Raw genomic sequence first — 23538 nt, 5'->3', positions numbered from 1 at the left:
TGTGATGGGAGATAGCATGTTTGAAACCTCTGCCATATTAAAACAACAACCGCAACTTCTTGGCTCTAGAAAACTTACACATCAGGACAACGACTGGGCTAGAAAGCTTTCCCTGACACAATGGTTTTCAGTGGTTGGAACATTCAAACCCATGATGTCCCACCACAACCATGATATAATATGATCCTTGAAAGACTTCATCACACTTTTCTCCCCTGAGAGTTCCTATTCAGTTTTGCTGTATAGTTTTTTGTTTTCTTTTTTATTTTTGATGTATTGTAAGGTATTGTTTTGTTTTGTTTAACTTTTTATTGTTTCTTTTTTCTTTCTTCTTTTTTTCTGTAACTATTAAACCTCTAATAAATATCTTTTTTTTAAAAAAAGAGAGAGTTCCTATTCAGGCCTAACTTGCAGTTTAGCCTTAATCATGGGGTTGCTCCAATGATAAATGGGGGGGGGGCTATAAACTAATGGTGAATACTAGAAAATAATCATTTTTATATCTCAGATTAGGGCTGAAGTGTAGACACCTCTAAGAAAAATAAACTTGTCTGATCAAGACGACCAAGTACATGCAGAAGGATACAGCTTAACAAATAGCTAATCATGAGCAGTGCAAGCCTATGGATGTCTGCTCAGAGTCCAATTGGATTTACTGCCCTAAAATTGTGTATAGCAGGGGTGGGAAATCTGTGGCCCTCCAGATGTGGCTAGACTAGAAGGGCTATCATCCCTAATTGGCCATATTGGTTCTGCTGATGAGAGTCCAACAGCATATGGAGGGCCAGAGGTTCCCTGCATTTGGAAACACAGGACTGAACCTTAATTACTTGCTTACTGTTGCTGAAAAGTGCAGCTTGAAATAGTTCAAAAGAAAATAAGTGCACAAAAAGAGAAAGTGATATAATGCAGAACACAAATCTTGGCTGGCCTTGAAAGTCAGTCCATTTCTTTTGCTTGTCATTCATTGACTGCAATGTCATGCTGAACTTCAGCATTGGCAAGTGTGTTTGTGGAGACTGCTAATGTAGCTTCTTATATGAATCAGTATTCCAATAAAAAGCAAGATAAATCTGTATACACACCGTTCACATGGAGAGTGATGGAACTCCTGTTTCTTCCAGCTAAGATGGTGTATTCTCCAGCATCGGTATATCGAGTTTCAGTGATTGTCATCCGGTGGACTTTTCTTTCCACCACATAGTGATATCTCTCCTCAATGTGGAAGTTGATCTCAATTCCATCCTTATACCAGCGAGCCTCAACGTCGTCTTCATTGACCTCAAACTCCACCACGGCTCGCTGTTTCTCAATGACCTGCCAATAAACAGACACTTATTACTTCCCACATTTCTGTTAGTCTATTCTATTCATCAAACAATACAAAATAAATCTGTTATGCAAACAAAAGTGTGCAAACAAAACAAACACCAGTGGGTTTTTTTTTAATAAAAAAGGACTGTATAGATGTAGTTACATATTTCGCCTATCATTTCCCATTTGTATGTACAAAAACAGGGACCCACAACAATGGGTTGTGTTATACCCCCCAACCCTAATAATTGTACCCTTGTTTAGGACTCTAGTAACAGTCTTGCAGGGACGCGGGTGGCACTGTGGGTTAAACCACAGAGCCTAGGACTTGCTGATCAGAAGGTTGGCGGTTCGAATCCCCATGATGGGGTGAGCTCCCCTTGCTCTGTCCCTGCTCCTGCCAACCTAGCAGTTTGAAAGCACGTCAAAGTGCAAGTAGATAAATAGGTACCGCTCCGGCAGGAAGGTAAACGGCATTTCCGTGCGCTGCTCTAGTTCACCAGAAGCAGTTTAGTCATGCTGGCCCCATGACCCAGAAGCTGTACGCCGGCTCCCTTGGCCAATAAAGCGAGATGAGTGCCGCAACCCCAGAGTCGGTCACAACTGGACCTAATGGTCGGGGGTCCTTTTTTAGCAGTCTTGCAGCCTTGTTCAGGGGGATTTTTTGACCTTGTGGGGTGCTGCCCTGCCATGCTATTCCCAAGCTACTGCAAGTCCTTGGGAGCTCAAGTAGGTCAATTCCACACACACCCCTTTTTGTTTGTTTGTTCATTTATTTGTTTGTTTGTTCCTTCCTTCCTTTTTACCAATTTTTCAATTGGCACTCAACATTCCTAAGCCCCTTGAAATCACCAAGCAGAAGCCCTTGAACCTTAACAGACTATTTTTGCAGCTAATCTTTTTTCTCATAGTTTACAAGATGAATAACTTTTCAAAATAAGTGGGGAAGCACATCACAATGCATAAGCAGCTCCAGATCTGGGTGAGATCTGCCAACAAAATGATCAGTTGTCCCTATACTACAGTCTTCACTTCTCTAGACACCAATGAAGGAATAATATCAGATCAACGCAGTGTGCACTTGGGGAAATAAGAGGGTTCTCATAATTTTGCCGGGGGTTGAAGAATTCTTAAAGGGAACTATAAGGTTTCTTGTATGCGTTGACATTAACTGATTTAAATTAAGCGAGGAGGGGAAATGTAGTTTTATATTTTGTATTTTGGGGTGTGTTAAAAAATATCTAAGGGGACATGAATATGTGAAGGAGGGCCTTGTGCACAGAGTTTTGTTCCAACTGCTGAAGAGAAAGATCATTGTTCAATTTATGAAGCGCTCAGTCCATGAGACCAGTTACAGATAGGTAGCCGTGTTGGTCTGCCATAGTCAAAATAAAAAAATTCCTTCCAGTAGCACCTTAAAGACCAACTAAGTTAGTTCTTGGTATGAGCTTTCGTGTGCATGCACACTTCTTCAGATACCAAGAAGAAGAATCTGAAGAAGTATCTGAAGAAGTGTGCATGCACACGAAAGCTCATACCAAGAACTAACTTAGTTGGTCTTTAAGGTGCTACTGGAAGGAATTTTTTTATTCAGTCCATGAGAGCAATGCTTCTCCACATGGCTGTGTACCTTCTTTGGCATCTGATTTTGCTTACATTTTCACAATGGGGAATTCAGTATTTTTTCTAACTGAGATCTTTGAACAAAATGCTTCTACACATTAGTATGGTTATATATATATATATATATAACACCCGAACATTATTGTTTGGTGGAACCGAAGTTTCTCCACAGATTTTTGGCACCGAGTTTGGAAAATCTATTTGAGAAACTGACATTTCAGTGATCAGGGGCAGGTTGGCTGTATTGATCATCAAAACAGGAGGAAGTACTATACCTGGACGGTTTTTTGAAGGCTCCTGATGCGAACATCACGCCCTTCCACTACCAAATTAGCGCTGGACATATTTCCTCCTGCCACTACCGTGTACTTCCCGGAATCAGACATCTTTGTGGTAGTAATCAGGAGGCGATGAACGAACCGTTCTCTCTGAACTTTCATTCTAAAAATAATGCAAGCAAATGAAACTTAGAAAGTGTGGTCTCTTAACATATCAATAACTATATGTATATGGTATCTTTGTTTGATTCAGAAGGTCATGCTCTTCCCTCAAAGCCTTCCCTCTAGCTCAGTAAGTTCTGTTGTGTCTGAAATTTGTCATATGGCAGAGTTGATGACTAGTACAATAACTAGCCAGTGTTGCCAAGTAACATTTCAATTCACCATCCATGTCCTGCATGCTTGTCACAAGCAGCAGCTGCAGCAGCTCTCAGGTCAAACTTCAACTTTTCTTTATATTCATTTTTTTTAAACAACAACAACACAAATTACCTGTCTTCAAGCTGTAGCTCCTGTCCATCTTTCATCCACTGAACAGAAATGTCAGGTTCTGAGATCTCACATTCAAAAACAGCTTTTTTCTTCTCCACAACTTTTATGTCTTTGATGTGCTTTCTAAACTCAATGTGGCGAGCTAGGAAAAAACAAACCATGAGAGATATTGTCATTATGAGCCACTTTATAGTCCCAGATGATTAATAATTGCTTAATTTATACTCCTCCTTTACACATCAGAGCGCAACAATAATTAGCTGACAACAATTCCCTGTTTGTTATACGCACATTTACAAAGCACAGCAAAACATTTTGTATTGAAATTAAAATAACAAGAAACAAAATAAGAAGCAGGTAGAGTAATTTCAACAAAATAAAACAATTAAGACATAGCAGTAAGATTAAAGAAAATGGGTTTCTTTAAGCATTTCTTAAGTCACTTAACCAGTTCAGCCTGTCGTATCTTTTGGCTGACATTACCAATTTCATCCACATTTGGACAGTCATAGCTTGGCGAGCATAGGCAAAACGTTCATTTATTAATAAGCTGAGATATGAACGAGTCTTTAGCATGTGCCTATAGCTCCTTCACTCCTATTTCTGGTGCGAGAAAATAAGCCAGTAAGTCTTCAATTAACCACAGTTTTCTGGTTTCTCCAAACTGGGAAGCTATGACTACCACCTTTGGAACAAACCAGGGTATTAAACTATGACATGAAGTTTCTTTAATATCATTTCAAAAAAAGAAACTCTGCTTAATTAGAGGCTTCCTGGTATAACTGCAGCTCATGCAAAGGAAGGAGTGAAGGAGCTACATGCATTCCAAAAAGGCTAGGTCACATGTCGGTTCAGGATTATCCAAACCAGTTCAGTAGTGGATCTGTTACTGTAACGGCTCATGCACACTCCTCTGGATTGATGTTTGCTTCAATTTAGTGCTAAAGAGCTAAAACAGATGGAAGAAAACTTAATACCTTCCACATATAAAGTTGCAGATGAAACAGCTTTCCCAGCAACAAAACTGTATTCCGCAGCATCTCCAAAATGCACATTTCTTATCGAAAGTGAATGTGTAAGTTTCTTAGTTCTAATCTGGCACCGGTCCGTCGATTTTATTTCCACGCCGTTCTTCAACCATTTGTACGTAATGCCTTCATAATTAACAGTCACTTCGAAGGTTATTGTATCTTTCTCTTCTGCGTTGATGTCCTTCAGCATGGATGTTATCAAGATAGCTGGTTTTAAAGGAAATAAAAGGGAAAATGTTTCATCATTGTCATCATCATCATTAAACTTATCAGTTGCTTTTCTTACAAAAAGTAAACTCAAAGTCACTTCCCACAACAAAAATAATAAAATAAAATATAACATATATATTAAAACCAGCAAAATCTAAAAAACCCCGGCCTCGGATTGATGTCATATGCATGTTTTTGAAACACAAATCAATGAACTTAGCAAAGAAGAGAAAACATATTGCAATTTTCTAGAACAAAAAAGTTTGGAAATTGAGGGGCTAAGTCAGGGGTTGTGGACAGGATCCAGCTGGTGGTCTGGATTCTGAGCCCCCCCCCCCCGCCTCCTGTTGGCCACTTAGACATGTGGAAAGGGACTTCCTGCCTGTCAATCATCTGACATCACCATGATGTAATTAAGTCAATGGATACATTGGCACCACATAGATTCAGTGCCATATCCCATGAAAGTAGGCCGGCTAAACTTTTAACCCCCTAAATTTACAAAGACTGAGAATAAGAGGCTGTGCAATGTTAACTTTACTTCAGGCAAGCATTCTGTGCTCATGTCCATTTTAAACTTACGCTTCACTGTCAGGGTTGCGCTGACTTTGTCATTTCCGCAGACAAAGGTGTATTCGGCAGAATCCTCACTGCTGGTGTTCATGATGTTGAGTTGATGAAGCTTTCCCTGAACCACTATTTTGAACTTCTCGCTCATTTCAATTTCTACTCCATTTTTCAGCCACACAGCGGGCACATTGAAATGAGACACCTCGCACTCAAAAGAGGCAGTTTTGGTCTCGGCAACCTCAATATTTTTCATGGTCTTTGTTATGTGCACAGCTGTAGAAAATAATATTGACAAAACACACAATTAGATCGTCTTTTATAACATATCGTGAGGTACTTTCAGTCTGATATTTGATAATGGAGCTTGATTCTAATGATAGATTTGTTTTAACTTACTTTCTACAAAGAGTTTTGCTTTGCACTCAAGTTGTCCTACTACTGCTGTGTATTCTCCAGCATCAGCGGGAGATATATTTTGCAACGTCAGCTTGTGGACTTTCCTCTGGGAGCTCAGTCGGTATTTGTCGCTGGGCTTCAGCTCGACGTTCTTGTGGAACCATTTGACTGGGACGGTGTCATGGGACACACTCACTTCAAATGAAACAACGGCATTCTCCAGAGCAGTCACATCCTTGGGCTTCTTGATTATCTTGACAGCTTTTGGGAAGAAGTAACCAACAATTTAGTTACTCGCTTGGCTTCAGTTAAAACCACTGTAAGACAATTGGCTTCAGGACTGGAAACTGCAAGAAGTTTTTGTTTCCCCGAGTTGAATGTAGCATGGAATAAAAGAGGCAGCACTGCCCATAATGAAAGCCAGTGTGGTATAATAATTAAGAGGGTTGGACTAGGAATTGAGAGAGCAGGGTTTGAATCCTCACTCAGCCCTGAAGCTCACTGGGTGACCTTGGGCCAGTCACCATCTCTTAGCCTAACCAATCCCACAGGGTTGTTGTGAGGTTGAAACGTGGAGAAGGAGAACCATTTACACCAACTAGCTTGAGATCCTTGGAAGATAAAGGTGGTATATAATTGTAATAAATAAATGTTTTGGGCTCCCAGTATGTTTCCGAGCACAATTCAAAATGTTGGCGCTGACCTTTAAAGCCCTAAACGGCCTCTCCACCCCCATCATTCAGCCCAGACACTGAGGTCCAGCTCCAAGGGCCTTCTGGTGTCTCCCTCCCTGCAAGAAGTGAGGTTACAGGGAACCAGGCAAAGGGCCTTCTCGGTAGTGGCACCCACCCTGTGGAACGCCCTCCAGGGCTGTCTTACCCATAGGCATTAGGGGTGTGGTGCACCTGGGCTCTCAGGGGCGCCAGGCTGAGAGTCCAGGGCCTGAGAGTTGAGTCCAGGAAAGAGCTTGCCCATCGGTCAGAGCACCGCAGCGAGCTCTTGGGTGCTGCGAGTTTGGGGGTGACCAAGCCAGCAAGACGCTGAGGCAGATGGCCAGCTCCACCCTCCTGCACACCTGGGACTGGGCAACCCGGGGGGTGGATCTTTGCACCCCAGTGTCACATATGCTTAAAACAGCCCAGATGCCCTCCCATCAGATGTCAAGGAAATAAACAACTACCTGAAGGCCGCCCTGTTTAGGGAAGTTTTAGTGTTTGATGTTTTATCGTGTTTTTAAAATTCTGTTGGGAGTCACCTAGCATGGCTGGGGAGGCCCAGCCAGATTATTATTATTTTAAAAATGCATGCATCCTTCCTGCCATCATCTCTGCTCACCATCCCCCTCCCCCATTTTTTGAAAAAATGTTTGTAGTGCTTAAAAATACATCCCAAAACCTTTTACTAGAAATGATAATAGGACAGAGCAAATGAGTGTTGACAGTGTGGGGAATGATGTGTCTTTATCATACCATCATTCAACTTGCTTTAATTCTTCCCAGCCTATTTATCGTGTAGAGGCTGACTTACTTTCAACATGGAGTCGTGCATTGGCTCCTATCCTTCCCAGTTTAAAGCTGTAGACGGACTCATCAGTTACAGCGCATTTCTTGACTTTCAGTGTGTGGGTTGTCCCTTCCACCTTGATCTCATATTTGTCACCAGAATGCAGCTCAACGCCATTCTTGATCCACTGAGCTCCTTTCACATCAGGATGAGTAAGTTCCACTGAAAAAACTGCATCTTGTGTTTCTGTTACAGTCAGGTTCTTCAACGTCTTCTTGATTTTGACGGCTGTTTGAAAAGAGCAAATCAAATTGTTGACGTTATACAGGTAGATATTATTATTATGTATTAAATTTCTATACCGCCCTTCACCCAAGGATCACAAGGGGTTTACAATATATAAAAAACAAAAACACCATAGTAACAAACCTCCAGTTTAAAAGGTCATAGATTGTTTAATTACCCATAGGCCTGGGAGAAGAGGAATGTTTTTGCCTGGTGCCTACAAATATGTAACAAAGGCACCAGGTGGGCCTCCCTGGGGAGAGCATTCCACAAGTGGGGAGCCACCCCCCAAAAGGCCTGTTCTTGTGTTGCCATCCTCTGGACCTATCACAGAGGAGGCACATGAAGAAGGGCCTCAGATGATGACCACAGAGTCTGGCTTGGTTCATATGGAGAGAGGCAGTCTTTGAGGTATTGCAGTCCTGATCCATTTAAGGCTTTATAGATGAAAACCAGGACTTTAATTTGGGTCCAGAAACTAACTGGCAGCCAGTGCAGGCAGTTCAGGATCGGTGTAATATGCTCAAACCTGGCTGCTGAATTCTGCACCAGATGAAGTTTCTGAACCATCTTCAGAGGCAGCCCCACAAATAACACGTTGCAGTAATCTAACCTAGAGGTTACCAGAGCATAGACAGCAGACATTAGGCTATCCCTGTCCAGATAGGGGCACGGCTGGGCCACCAGCTGAAGCTGATGGAAGGCACTCTCCCCAGTCAGGATAGTCCTATCCTGAGAACCCCCTCTAAAAAGGGTGTTAAGGTGGGTGCTGGTGAGAGGAAGGCCCCGCACCCCCTTTCTGCTGAACCTCTCAGGATTGAAGCTATATTGTGCTGGAGTACTGGCTCATCGCATAACTGGAGTTCCCCGTTTACACAACTCTTAGGTATTGTGTAATAAAAATGTAAGAGTATAGCTACCAATTGCATAGCTGAAATATACTGTTAAGTTCAGACAAGCAGATTCCATAGAGTTCTTACAGTCCATTTCCCCCCCTAAATATATTTTACAAAATTATTAACAGGAATATCCATTTTGGGAGATTTTTTCCAATTTGTCCAGTGTGGAATTGAGACAAACTTTCCCCATTGATTACTCACTTTCAACTTTCAGCTTAGCGGATGTTTTCGAAGAGGCCACTTGATAGGTATATTCGCCAACATCATCTACTTTGCTGATTGGGATATTAAGTCTCCTCTTCAAACCATCGGATTCACTTTTGCAGCGATCAGTCATTGAAAGTGGTTTCCCATCCTTCAGCCACTGGCCCTCAGAGTCTGGATTGGTTACTTCACATTCAAAAACAGCTTTCTGGGATTCGGCCACAGTTAGATCAGTGAGGGGCTTTGAAATGGCACCACCTGTGGGGAAATAAAGGACAAGCTTGTATTTGTTGTCCCTCTGATTAGATGCCTACTGACTACACTAATAGTCTATGTTGATGGTGTTCCTGGTGCAGTAGCTGCTGCTATCTATGCAGACAGGCAACTGCTGCTACCATAACCAGGGTGAGGGTCACGTAGATAACCTTGGGAGGGTGATGCGCTCCACAGCACTCTGAAGCATTGCACATTTGTATGTTCCTGTAAGTGACATTCCTACAGGCCACATTAAGTGGTGGTCCCAGAGAAAAACTGAAAAACAGAGGACCTTCTCAGTAGTTGCACCCACCTGGTGGAATGTCCACCCTTCAGATGTCAAAGAGTTAAAAAATTCTATGAACTTTGGTAGACATCTGAAGGCAGCCCTGTTTCGGGAAGCTTTTAAGGCTGCGTGTTTTGTATTATCCCTTTATATTTTGTTGAAAGCCCCCCCCCCCCAGTGACTGGGGCAACCCAGTCACATGAGTGGAGGTATACTTAATTAATTAAACTGTCATCATCACCATCATTGCTGTATTGATCTCTATTGGATCCATAGACCATGTTGACCTGATGATGCTCTCCTTCCCCATGTTTCCAAGGAGACAAAATGGATTATAATGCAACTACTCCCAGACTAGGAGTTGGAAAGGAATTCCTCTTCTTAGGAATGTCCACTTTCTTCCAACTATCATTCACCATGGTTTGTTTGTTTGTTTGGCAGGTCTCATGGACTTAATTATGAACTGAACTAACAAATATAAACAGCAGAGCATTTGACCTTCAAGAAAAAGTCAAGTGCTTTATAAATAACTAACCTGCTACAACCAGTGTCCCAGATGTCTTCTTTTCTCCAGCATAAAATGTATACTCTCCTTCATCGTCTTTCATCATGTTTACCACTGTCAGTTTATAGATTGTGCCATGTGCTTCGATCTTATACTTGGGCCCAGCTTTGAGCTCTTGGTCCTTAAAATGCCACACAACATCAATCCCTGCGTGGGACAGCTCAACTTCAAAGGTTACATTCTGAGTTTCGGTGCAGGTGATATCGTGAAGACCTTTAATAATCTGAATTTCTGTTGTTTAAAAAACAAAAGGCGACAGTAGAATCAAGTTGTTACTTGTTGCACGATCAGAATATGTATTTTAATAAAGCCTGCCTATCTGAAGAATACTTACCTTCAATTGTGAGATTGCAGCTGGTTTCAACCTTGCCTACTGCCAGTTTACAGTGTCCTTCATCTGACGCATGTGTCCTGGTAAACACGAGCCTCTGCTTTGTGCCTTTGGAGACAGCTTGGACACGGTCATCAGGTTTTATTTGCTCATCGTTTAGGTACCACTTGGACGAAGACACGTCAGGGACTGAAATTTTGCTTTCAAGGATGGCTCTTGTACCCTCAATAGCATGGACATCTTTTAGTGGTATAATAATTTCCACACCTGCAAATTGCAGATAAGAGATTTATATTGAAAGATCAATACATGGATTCTGGTGCTTTTAGCTTAAGTATATAAGAATGTGAGAAATGTACAAAAATGGATGGAACCAAGATCCTCCTCCCAGTGTAATTATCTGAAGCATCAGGTGTCCAAATGTCTCAGATAGCTTTACAGATGGCATGCAGAAGGTCCCAGATTCAATCACTAGCAATTCTTGGTAGTGCTGAGAGAGAACCCTCTCTAAAACCCCGGAGAGCCACTGCCAATCAGTGTAGACCAGGGTTTTCGAAAGCTGTTTGGGGACTACAAATCCCAGCATCCCTAGCTAGCAGGACCAGTGGTCAGGGATGATGGGAACTGTAGTCCCAAAACAGCTGGAGATCCAAGTTTGGGAAACCCTGGACTGAACTAGATGGACCATGGTCTGATTCAGTATAAGGCAGTGCCCTATGTTCCCATATAGCTATCCCCAGTTATTGTGATGATGGCAGAGATATACAGCAGTATATCTATAGGTTCCTCTATACATATAGGTTCCATTCTGTACATGCAGGTTCCACATAGTTGTCATAACATGCGGCTCATTTGTCATCCTTTTGTTAAAGCTACGTAGGATGGCTGCCCTCCCCACACTTAGCGCAGCAAATTTCGCAAGACAATTATGACTTGCATTTTGTTATACGACTTCCAAAACACAGGCACTTACTATAGACTGTGACACGGCCAGTGGTTGAGAGGAGCAGGCTGGGGATGTTGAAGGAGTATGCTCCGCTGTCTTCCTTTGTGACATCTTCCACCAGCAACATATGTGACTGCTTATCTACTACAATGTGGACACGGTCGCTTGGTTGAATCTCGACACCATCCTTCATCCAGACACCTTCAACGTTTTCTTGGGAGAGTTTCACTTCAAGTTGCACAATGTCGCCCTCGCAGACTTTCTGGTCAGTAAGACCTTGAAGGACAGCGACAGGCCGTGCTGTATGGAATGCGAAAGAGAAGCAAGAAGTTATTAAACAATGATCAGGAGCTTCAATAAAATAGGGATGGGGAACCTTTCTCCCCTAGCCAGGCTGCACCTGTCAGTAGCCCTGCTCTGGGTGCTCCTCAGTTGCCTTTGACTGGAAGGAATGTGTCCTTGAACTCTGAAGATGTCTCTTGATTGCTTGGACAGAGAGCAGTGCAAGGACACCCTGGTTGTCAGTCCTGGGGGACCTGCTCCCTGCTTTACAGACCTTTCCCCATGTGACCAGGGTGGGCAGAGCCCGGACTGACTCCAGCTACAAAAGCCGAAGCTGCTGAAGCTGCCAGAGACCATCTTGGTTGTCTTAGTGCAGACCCAGGTGAGTCCCACTGAGCCTGAACTTCCACAGACACTGCCTGCCATGAACCATCATTGACAAGACTGGCAGCAACAGCAGCAGTTCCATGGTTAGGATAATGTTTTATTTTCTTGCTAATTGTGCTGTTTTAAATGTGCATTTGCTATTTGACTTCCTTTAGTAATATTTTCTTTCAAAATGTTCTAAGATTTTTTTGTTAAATTTGCTGCGTTAAATATGCATTCTATAGTTGACCTTCTTTGTAATGTTTTATTTTGCAGTCTTCAAGATAATATTTTACTTTCCTGTTAAGTAAGCTGCTTTGAATGTATACTTTATAGCTGACTTTCTTCTGTCATGTTTTGTTCTGGATTGATTTATTTGATGTTTTAATGTAGGATGCAAACCTCTTTGAGTTTTTTTTCTTAAAAATATAAAGTAGTATAGAAATGAAATAATAATAACAATAGTAATAATAATGTGTGTCTGCACGCACGCATGCACGCACACGCACACCACACCATTGGAATACTGCATTGTTGAATGGGAATGTTACCAACTACACAAAGACAAGAGCTAGACTTGTGGTTCCACCCATCTGCACTTCTGGCCTCTGCTTCCAGCTCCACCCACCACTAGCATGATGGAAGGCTACTCATGATAGGATATGGTCTTTGGGCCTGGGGAAGAAAATGGGTTTCCCACTCCTGCTCTCAAGTATTTAGAAGGCAGAACAACTTACGCTTCATCTTCAGTTTACAGGAGGTCTTTTTCCCATCTGCCACAAAGCTGTATTCTCCTTGATCTTCTTTAGCAACATCTTTAACTGTGAGGATTTGGCGACCTCGGCGTGAGGTTATCAGATACTTATTACTGGGTTTGAGCTCCACCTCATTATGATACCATTTTCCTTCGACATCTTCAGGCGAAAGCTCGCATTCCAGTTCCCCCGAGAAGGTTTCTGGGACTTCAATGTCTTCTAGTTCTTTAATAAACTCAATAACAGCACCTGCATTCAGATGCAAACATCTCAGTAAGTGATTTTATTACTTACGAACTTTCCATAATGTTTCTTAGCAACAGAATTAAAAAGAATGCCCAGTTCAAAATACTTCCATCTTTTCAAAATGTGGACTGATCCAGCAAGCTCTTCTTATGTTTGTACATTCTATGCTAATCTAGGGCTATGCCCATGCACCAATGATTTAAATACAAAGACAGAGAATCTGCAGCCCCTCCCACAGACAACTCCAAACTCCCATCAGCCCCAGCTAGCCTGAAAACAGGGCTGTTTGTTTTTAACCATAGGCCAATTGAATAGTGCAAGGCTGGCTATTTTAAAAGTGACTAGGGTTGGGCATCAGAATGGTTACATGATTGCCCAAGCACTCATTTTGATTTGGGTTCACTTTGTCGCTGCAAACCTTCCAAGACTTAAAGAATCAGGAACTTGGGCTCAGTGCTCATTAGTTGCGCAGAATGTGCAGCTGATCAGACCAGTTGTTCGATCTGGCCACTGGGGAAATCTATGGTCTGAGAAGCCTGCACTAAGAGCCACTCATTACACAGCACCACCCATATTTCTATAGTAATAAAGAGTGACTGAGATAGAAATTACGTTGTACTAGAGTAACCTTTTGCAAGGGACACGGGTGGCACTGTGGGTTAAACCACAGAGCCTAGGACTTGCCGATCAGAAGATCGGCGGTTTGAATTCCCGTGACGGGGTGAGCTCCCGTTCCTCCGTCCCTGCTCCAAACCTACCAGTTTGAAAGCGCATCAAAGTGCAAGTAGATAAATAGGTACCACTCTGGTGGAAAGGTAAACGGCATTTCCGTGCGCTGCTCTGGTACGCCAGAAGCAGCTTAGTCATGCTGGCCACATGACCCGGAAGCTGTATGCCGGCTCCCTCGGCCAATAAAGCAAGATGAGCAACCCCAGAGTCGATCACGACTGGACCTAATGGTCAGGGGTCCCTTTACTTTTAGAGTAACCTTTGCCCTCACCTTCAACAATTAGTTTGGCTGTTGTCTTTACAGACTCGTCTTCCACCAGGGCACAGCTGTAATCGTCTTCATCGGACTTATCAATCATTAGCACTGAAAGGAAGTGAGCCTTCCTGTCAGAGTGCGTTCTGTATTTGTCTCCGTAAGAAATCTCCAGACCATTCTTGTACCACTGCACTTTAACAAAAGGCTCGGAGGTTTCACACTCAAAGGTCGCCATCGAATCTTTCTCCTTAGCAGTGACATCTTGTAAAGTCTGTGTGAATGTGATATGCTGCTTGGCTGCAAAGAAAATAAAAAGAGAGGCCAAAAGATGAGAATGAATATTATATGATTTGAGCGTAAAAAGAAGACAACATTTTGGAAAGGGGGCAAGAGGCCCCCTTTTGAAAAGGGATATTACCTTGTACTAACAAGAAAGCATGACTTGAGGTTTCACCAGCTATGTTAATGGCTTTCACCATGATGCTGGCAGAGTCCTCTGCTGTTACGTCTCGGATGACCAGCTCACAAACATTATCTTCCGGCCAGAACCAATAGATGCGATCTGACCTCTCAATCTGCACACCGTTTTTGAACCACTGGCACTCTGGGTCTGGTTTGCCTACCACACGGACGCGGAAATGAGCATCACTTCCTTGGCCAACTGTCTGGCTTTGGATGCGTTCAAGTATTTTGGGAGCCTCCATGCTGGGACTGAGTTGAACCTTCTCTGGCCTGATGGTTGGAATAGTGACTTTGCCTTCTTCCAACAGGGCTTTCTTCTCTTCCTCGGTTAACTCTTTGGTCCAGTGAAGAAGTTCATCCTTTGTCTTTTTAAGCAGCTCTTCATAGGACTCGTCCTTCTTGCGAGATTTGAGCTCCACAGCGGTGATTGCTTCAAAATAGCCCTCCTCAGTTCTGCGCTTGAATTTACTGCGGAGTTCTTCAGATTCTTCAGACACTTTTTCGTGGCTCACTTTTTCGGCCTTCTTCAGCGTCACCACCTCCTTGGTAGTTTTCTCAACGGGCTTGTCGACCTTTTGAACTTCAAACAAAAGTTTGCCAGGCTCCGTTGCTGGAGCTTCATGCTTAGGCTCAGGTGCTCGGCGAAGCACGGATCTGAAATCTTCCCGCTGCTGAATCTCAAGTTTCACCTTGTGTTCCGTTGCACCTTCGGGGTTTTCAGCAGCTACTTTTACTTCACCTGTATCGTAGGATTTGCAGTCCACAATATCCAAGTAATAGATCCCATCGTAACGGAGTCTAAACCTCTTGCTTTTGCGAATGAGTTGGCCATTGAGGTACCAGTTGACTTTGGGCTGCGGATAACCAGTCACCCGGCAGCGGAACCGTGCTATTTCACCCTCAATAACTCTTGCTGGTTCAGGAAACAAGACTATTTCTGGCTTCTGTTTGACTTTCTGATCTTCTGTAACTCCATGAAGAGCGCCCTCATGGGCCATTCTCTCGAGTTCTTCAATGCGTTGCAGCCCCATCCTGCCTTCTGGCAGTTGGGATTCTTCAACAAGGCTCTTCTCGTCCTTAACAATGAGTGTCGCCGATGTGTGATCAGTGCCATATTTGTTTGTAGCTCTGCAGGTGATCACTCCACTGTCTCTGGGATAGGATACGTCATAGTCAAGGCTGCAATATCCAAATTCATTAATCATTCTAAGCCTGTTGGCTGCCTCCAAGGGCTTGCCATCGTGCAGCCACTCCACCACCATGGTTGGGTCACCAATCGGCGTGAGTCTGCACTCAAAATGGGCTGGCCCAAAGCGCTTCAGCCTTAAGGAAGTGAGCTTCTTCTTGAAAAACGGCTTCTGTTGTTTTTCTTTGTCGTAAAGGTCACCTTCCTCCCACTGCTCTTGACCATAACGCAAGTGGAGAGGTTCTAGTTCTGGTGCTGCAATCTCTTTTGCTTTGTAAGTCCCCTTGGGAATGATTAATCTCCTCTCTGGTTCGGGTTCAGTGAGCTCAACTTCAACATTCACTTTACACCGTGTAGTGTCACGTCCAGCTTTGTTGATGGCCGTCGCAGTATACCATGCAGCATCATGTCTCACAGTGCGCTCGATTTTCAGGGCAGCTTCTCCTTTTGTTCCTTCAATTCTGAAACACAGAGTGTCAAAAGTAAACATTTGCTCTTCGTAGAGCTTTTCGGTCACTTCAATGCAATTGTTTTTTGTTTTAATGGTTAGCAAATTCACAGACGCTTCTGGAGAATTTCACTGAAATCTACATAAAATCCAGCTCACCCACCCACAATATCTTATTTAGTAGAAGAGAAGAAGAGGAGGAGTTTGGATTTGATATCCCGCTTTATCACTACCCGAAGGAGTCTCAAAGCAGCTAACATTCTCCTTTCCCTTCCTCCCCCACAACAAACACTCTGTGAGGTGAGTGAGGCTGAGAGACTTCAGAGAAGTGTGACTGGTCCAAGGTCACCCAGCAGCTGCATGTGGAGGAGCGGAGATGCGAACCCGGTTCACCAGGTTACGAGTCCACTGCTCTTAACCACTACACCACACTGGCTCTCTAGTAGTGCTGTGGAAGTTCTTGAACTGGTGTATGAGCATTGGTTGGAAATGCCACTGGGGGAGCTCGTTTTATCTTACAAATAACTCTCCTTAATTTCCTTACTCATTTATTGAGTTATATTTCAATTGCGGTGTAGCCATTGAATATGGCATTGTTTGTACATGTGTATGTATACAAATAAATGATTTCTTTCACCCCATTACAGATGAAACAAACTAGTTATAGATTTACCGAACAAAATCAATAAAGACTCACTTTATGTTTGGATATTTGTGGGGTACGATGATGTCACTGTTCTTCAGCCACACAATGTCAGGATTAGGGTTACCCCTGGCCCGCACATTCATTTCCAGTTTATTTCCCTCCTTAACACTCATGTTCTTCAGCTTCTCTACAAACAGTGGTCTCACTAAGTGTTCCTTAGCTAAAAAAGAAGAAGATGACAGGTTATCAGATGAAGATACTGAGGAGGTAGACTACTGTAATCAATGTCCAAAAGAGGTAGAGCAAATACCTTCCACTGTCAGGGTCATTGTGATGGATGTTTTGCCTGCTCTGTTTTGGGCAATTACAACCCATTCACCGGAATCATCAGGTGTAGCTGGAACAATAATCAGCGACTGTGTGCCATCTTCCTTAATCACAATTTTATGTGTGTAATCGTTAAGGACTTGTTGACCTATGGAAATAAATATACGTATTATTTTAGACCGGAGTGTTGTTTTCCTTCAATGTGAATCTTTGATTTTGCAAAGAGCTGCACGACGAGTGGTGAGTGTCATACCATTGTGGAACCAGTATGTTTCTGGCATGGGTCTGCCCACAACTTTGAGGTCAAATCTCGCCGTCTGCCCTTCTGCACATTTAAATGAGGTTGGCTTCAAGACGAACACTGGCTTGTACAACCTCTCCAGCTGTGCTTCGTCCGTCTCCTCCAGTCTCCGTGCAGGTGAGCGTGAAGGGGAACTGCGGGCAGGAGAGCGGCTTGGGGAGCGAGGAGAGAGAGACCTGCAAAGATAATAAACCATCCTATTAAACACATGCTACCAATGATATCTGAAATGTAGCAACCTACAGGGACCCTCCTTTGAGTAATTCCATTACAGCCATACAGATGGCTTAAGGGGCGCTTATGTCAATTAATTAGAGAGTGCTGTGTTGTGGGACATACAAAGTACTACTTGTATGTGGCCATAGTCATCCTAGGCCAGTGTTAGTGAACTTGTAGCGTTCCAGTTGTTACTGGACTCAATTTCCCATCAGCCCCAGCCAGCATGACCAATGGTGAGGGGAGCTGTAGTCCAACAACATATGTAGGGTCACAGGGCCACCACCTGTGTTTTGGGTATAATGTAGTGGGCCACTCCTCTCCCTAGACTCTCTTAGTGGTGTGACTTATTCTGCAGTGGCTGCCAATTAGTTTCCAGGCCCAATTCAAACTGCTGGTTATGACCTATAAAGCCTTAAATAGCTCAGGCCTGCAATACCTCAAGGTATATACCTCCCCATATAAACTGTGCCATACTCTGCGTTCATCATCTGAGTCCCTTTTTCATGTGCCTCTTCCACATGCGGTCCAGAGGATGGCCACACAAGAACAGACTTTCTCTGTAGTGGCTCACTGTTTATGAAATGCTCATCCCAGGGAGGTTCGCCTGGCGCCTTCATTGTATATTTTTAGGCGCCAGGTGAAAACATTCCTCTTCAACCAGGCCTTTGGCTGATAAATATTCTACAGCCTTTTAAATGTGTTTGTGGGAAGGAAGTGGTTCTTGTTTTGCTGTTTCGTTCTAATCATTTACTTGTGTTTTTATCTTGTATTCTATTCTGCGACCCGCCCTGAGACCTTATGAGGAAGGGTGTATATAAATTTACTAAATAAATAAATAAAATAAAATAAATTCTTACCGATATCTTCTAATCATTTCAGGCGATGGGATATAACCTGGAGACCCACTTGGTCCAACAGGCTCAACGTATAATTTTGCAGAGCATATGGCATTTCCTTTTAAGTTACTGGCAAAGACAGTATAAATTCCTTCATCTTCTGGTAAGACAACAGGTAAGCGGAGGCTGGCTCTGCCATCTTGTAGAACCTCCATGTGGTAGTGGTCTCCATGCTTGATACGCTTGCCATCCTTGTACCATGCAATCTGAATTTGTAAAAAAAATCAAACTTGCAAAACTATGTAGGTGGCAAGAATGAGGTTCCCTATAAATGTCCTAAAATTTCCCATGACATACTCAGTTGATTTTCAACTCTTATAGTTGGTTTGGTAACATGAAAATGTGTGGATATGTGTTCTCTCTTCCCTTTTCCTTTCTTTACAATACATGAAAAGGCACGTAAAACTTAAAGAACGAAAACACTAAAGCAAAGCTTCCTCAGATGATATCTGTTTTCATCTAGCTGTGTGCAAAACTTCAGACGTGTTACTTTTGTAAACTATGAAAGGTGTTACTTTTACAAATTGGTTTTTCCTGTTGCAGTCAGATGAATTAAGAAATGTCCCCTATACAAACATGATTTAACTGGTGGTGGTGGGAGGCGTACAAATAGCACAGTTTGTTCTGTTGTAAAGTACACACACACACGTCAGTTTGCATTTCTTAGTGCAGAAAGTATTGATCTGATGTATAGAGATCTTTCCTATTCTGATTAATTCAAGAGGGTTCTGGAGGTTTCTGGAAGCTTTTCTGTGTGAAAGAAACCTTGTGATTGCTTGGGTTATATCTTCGGAGAAGCCGAGTGCAGCTAGCTTGAACTGGTTCTCTTATCTCTTCCAATTAAGGTCATGCTGACTATAAATATAGGCCAGAAGGAGCCTGGGTTTTACTTTCTCTTTCTATCTCTCTTCCTTCTGGTGTGGTGTTCTGAACATAGTATGTTTAGGGCAGTGGTGTCCAAACTTTTTTCAAAGAGGGCCAGATTTGATGAAGTGAAGAGCCGTGAGGGCTGACCAGAGGGCCAAGGATTAGGACCAGAGGACCAGAGGATTAGGATTGAAGGTGTAAAGCTTTTTTAAAAAATTTACCCCAGGGAATAAACTGCCACAGGGGCCAGATTAAACCGGCCAGCGGGCCAAATTAGGCCCCCAAAACGGACTTTGGGCATGCCAAAGTTTAGTCTTGTTATACATTTATAAGCTTTGTAACTGTTGCAACTGGATTTTTATGGACTGTGCTAATCCTGAATGTACTGGATTTGTGACCATTATGCTTATTTGCCTTCAGTAGCAAGTAAAAGCTCTGGTGAATGAAGTACAATTGCCTCTGGTCTATTTTTGGGAACTCTGCTACGTGTTTAAGGTTTTCCTCCACACATACGACAATACATACCTTGGGCAAAGGATATCCAGTCATCTTGCAATGAAAGGTCACACCACTTCCCTCAAGGATTCGGTAATTCTTCAGCCTCATTTCAAATTCTGCTTCCACTGTTTCGGATTCAGAAACATCAACCACCATTTCTTCTCCGTCTTCTTCAAGGAGTTCCTCCAAGGTGGTTTTAATAATTCTGTATTCAATTTCTTTGATAAGTCTTTCTTCAAAGGAGGAAATGTGAAATTCCTACAACAACAAAAGAAGTGTTCAGTCTGTTTAATGAGGGTTATATTCCAGTTCTTAGGACAACCACAAAGGAAAGAAAGAAGCAAAACAGAACTGAAACGCCTTGAAATTATAGACTATATGGGACTAGCAGAAATGACTGGCAGAATCCGAGACCGGGGAAAAGAGACGGCGGAAGAAGATTGGAAGAAATTTAAGAACTACCTTAAAAAATATTGTAAAATTTATGAATTTTAGAATAATGTGGCTTTTAAAATTAAATGGAGTACAGCTATAAAGATTAAGTGAAAGGAAAGTAAGGATGATAATTAGATAAAATTAAGGGTGAGGATTTGCTGAATTATATTTTTGAAATGGGAATGCAGAAAGGGGAGGTATGAGGAGGTCGGTGAAATAAGTTTTAAGAAAATAAGGTATTGAAATTATACTTGTTCTTTTTTATGTTATCTTTGTTTGTGTGCGTGTGTATTGTTATGTTTGTTATAATTTGTAAAATCTTAATAAATATTTATTAAAAAAAAGAAACGCCTTGAAATTATAAACGACTACTTCAATAGACTTACCTGTTCTTCAGCAAAAGTTCTGACGAGCACAGTATCTTTTGCCATTTTCTTCATAATTAGAGCTTGTTCTTTTTCATATTCTTTTTCGTAGTCGGGATACAAAGTCGGTGGGGCTTCCACAGCCACTTTAGGCTCTTGTACATATGCAGTTACTTGGGTTTGATAGAGTGTTTCTTGAGATTTTAGGTAGACCTCGTAGTCAGCTAAAGGCAAAAATATACTCATTTTAGTAAATTGACATATGAGAACATGTTGCCATCTGAGTGCTGGTTTGATTGGGGGAATATTTTTGTGCTGAGTTAGGGACACTGATTCTGCCCTTCCTTTAAGGTTGCATTATAATTAGAATGCCTTTTTAAAAAATGAATGTTATAAAACAGAGGCCCCTAAGTGATTTGCTGGGGCTCATGTGGGAATTGTTAGGTCTCTGTGATTGTGCCAAATATATTTTGGAAAAAATATGGATCAGATGCAAGGTAACAAGCACAAATTACCAATGATGTGTTCTGATACTAAAAATGTTAACCAATCTCTGGTTAAGTCAACATCTAAGATTAGCCAACACCATCCTTCTTGCGGTATCTATGTTAACTATCATTGCCATATTCAGCTATTACTTTAAAAATCCAGGGATCTTTGCTCTTTGCTGTGTGTAAGAAACCCTTGTCACTTCTTGCCATGTTAATCTGAACAAGCTGGGCAATTGTGACAAGCAGGAGACCTACATTTGCCCCCCCCCCGAAGCTTGAACTGTCACGGGGGCCCCTTCACAACCAGCAATGAGGTCTGGGTAACTGTTGTCTTCTTCAATGGGGTTGTTCCATGACAGGTCACCACACATTTACAACATCAGTGCTACAGTGGTGTGAGGTCAGTGAACTAGGGGACAGGGCCTTCTCGGTAGTGGCGCCCTCCCTGTGGAACGCCCTCCCACCAGATGTCAAAGAGAACAACAATTACCAGACTTTTAGAAGACATCTGAAGGCAGCCCTGTTTAGGGAAGCTTTTAATGTTTGATGTATTACGGTATTTTAATATTTTGTTGGAAGCCGCCCAGAGTGGCTGGGGTATAAATAATAATAAATTATTATTATTATTATCCCGTAAATGTTCCCGGTAAATTAGAGTATTAAAGTATTAAAGCCTAGTGCCTCCTTTTCAAAGCCTGGGGAGCGTCTGCCTGGCTTAAGGAGGAAGGTGCGGTGCTCTCCAACAGGGAGAGAGGTATGATGCTCCCACACACATCCCCCCCCCAATTGCCCTTGCAACCTGGTGCCTCTGGCCCTAACGGTTCCCCTATGAAAATATTCACTGCACGCCAACGTGTGCTATGGACTCTCAAATGTTGTGATTGTTGAAAGAGATACAACAACAAAAAATTAATCCTTTGTAGTTACGGTATTCATATTGGGTCTACTGGAACCCAACTTTTTACGCAAAAAATCCTCCAGGATTAGGGGCCCTGGAGCTTCAGCTTCATTAGTTTCATAGTAGACCCACCCCTGTTGTGACTTTGTCAATTCTTAGACAACAACAGTGTCTCCTTGCCTGAAGTTTGCCAATGCAGTGCCCAATGCAGACGCCCACAGAGGTCTTTCCTCATGCCCAGAGAGTGCCATACCCTCTCTGAAATTAGGAAGCATTCTATAGAACAAACTAGCAAATGGCACTTTGCAAATATGCCCATCAGCCCCAAAAGGTTGGCAACCCCTGATACTAGCCTTCCTCTTCTCGATTCCCTCCCCCCTCCAAAAAAAATCACCAATTCCCTACTCACATACCTTCTTCCAGTAAGGAAGCTGATGCAGAAACTTCCCCGTGTTTGTTGCGAACAACAATAGTGTATTCTCCGGCATCGTCGGCAAAAGTCATCGAAATTTCAAGTCTGCATTCCCCAGTCTCTTTTTTGTGAAGCACTTTGTATCTTTGGGAACATAAGGAAAGAATAACCGTAAGAACAAACAATTCCAAAGGCATAATAGGCTATCAAAGTATAACATCTGTGATGGGGAGCCGCTGATTCAGCACTTCAAGAAAAATGTGTGGTCCAGTGCTCAGGGTTGGCCCTAGCATGCAGCAAGGTGTAGCTAAGAAATGTAGGGGGACAGAAGAAGGCAGAAACTAGTGGTGCAGCAAGACTTATCCAAGTGCTGGCCCTAGTATGAGGATAGGGTGACATTTGGGGCTATGCTTCAGGCAGAAAGAATGTATTGGGCCAGCACTGATAATGCTCTCAAGACCCTTCCAGTGCAGATTAAAAGTTCTCCGGGTGCGAAGAGTCACTATGCTAACAAGAAGATTCCATCCTAGCTTTTTGTCCAATCAGCTAAATATCCACATTCACCATGTTTCTGATGTGGAGGGCAGGACATGCCTATCTTGAAATGATACAGTCCATCTACGGTATTTGGACATTTGAGTCAGGTCTGAGATGCCAAGATCACACTACCATGCTAATTTTGACATGGTTACAGTAAGCAGGGGTGTACCTAGGGGTTGGCCAGGTTCTCACCCATCCAAGGGCACAGATCCAGGGGGGTCACAAAAACCATGCCTCTCCACCCTGACTCGGAGTGGCTAGGAGCCCAACTGCCCATCTGTTCATTCCCTGGGCTGCTCCTCAGCCACTCTGGGTGGCCAACATCTCCTTGCCAAGAGCGCAAGGGATGCTTAGAGGATCTCCTGGTGGAGACTTGGAGCAAAACAACTCTTTCTGTTCATTGAAATGAATCTATGTGTTGTACCTAACACTGATGAATGGAAATGAGCACACAGAACACATCTTTCTCTTCCCCTATCTCTCGAGGGTGTCTGAAGTGTCTACTGAGCAGTGTAGGTTGTGCTGCACAAAGCAAATCACTCAAAATTGGGTGGAAGAATCTTGTACTCTGTTCCTTTCCCTGATTTTGTACAGATCTCCCATTCCTGCTGCAGCTGCACCAGACACAGCTCTGGGGTGTTTCATAGCTCCTCCTGACAATGAGGAAGGGTTTGGAGATGGGGGCATATAAGTGGCTGCAAAGAGGAGGAGGAGGAGGAGGAGGA

The 23538-nt window shown here is 42.9% G+C and overlaps 1 protein-coding gene across 1 annotated transcript in view; it reads right to left on the bottom strand.

The window, feature by feature from the left end:
• TTN (titin) overlaps window positions 1-23538 on the bottom strand; it is a 291856-nt gene that overhangs the window by 242134 nt on the left and 26184 nt on the right. Inside the window, exons 19-39 of the mRNA XM_081202301.1 lie at window positions 22275-22417; window positions 20494-20696; window positions 19700-19930; window positions 18269-18513; window positions 17145-17368; window positions 16875-17039; window positions 16616-16784; window positions 14241-15931; window positions 13838-14119; window positions 12574-12840; window positions 11216-11488; window positions 10246-10509; window positions 9882-10142; window positions 8803-9063; window positions 7442-7705; window positions 5915-6175; window positions 5531-5791; window positions 4685-4945; window positions 3708-3849; window positions 3213-3378; window positions 1086-1317 (exon numbers count right to left, since the gene is read on the bottom strand). Coding sequence (XP_081058427.1) covers window positions 1086-1317; window positions 3213-3378; window positions 3708-3849; window positions 4685-4945; window positions 5531-5791; window positions 5915-6175; window positions 7442-7705; window positions 8803-9063; window positions 9882-10142; window positions 10246-10509; window positions 11216-11488; window positions 12574-12840; window positions 13838-14119; window positions 14241-15931; window positions 16616-16784; window positions 16875-17039; window positions 17145-17368; window positions 18269-18513; window positions 19700-19930; window positions 20494-20696; window positions 22275-22417 — 6266 coding nt within the window. The remainder of the gene's footprint in view (window positions 1-1085; window positions 1318-3212; window positions 3379-3707; window positions 3850-4684; window positions 4946-5530; window positions 5792-5914; window positions 6176-7441; window positions 7706-8802; window positions 9064-9881; window positions 10143-10245; window positions 10510-11215; window positions 11489-12573; window positions 12841-13837; window positions 14120-14240; window positions 15932-16615; window positions 16785-16874; window positions 17040-17144; window positions 17369-18268; window positions 18514-19699; window positions 19931-20493; window positions 20697-22274; window positions 22418-23538) is intronic.

Source organism: Podarcis bocagei (genome assembly GCF_964188305.1).
Source record: "Podarcis bocagei genome assembly, chromosome: 1".
NCBI lineage: Eukaryota > Metazoa > Chordata > Lepidosauria > Squamata > Lacertidae > Podarcis > Podarcis bocagei.
This window is presented reverse-complemented; position numbering and strand designations above follow the sequence as displayed.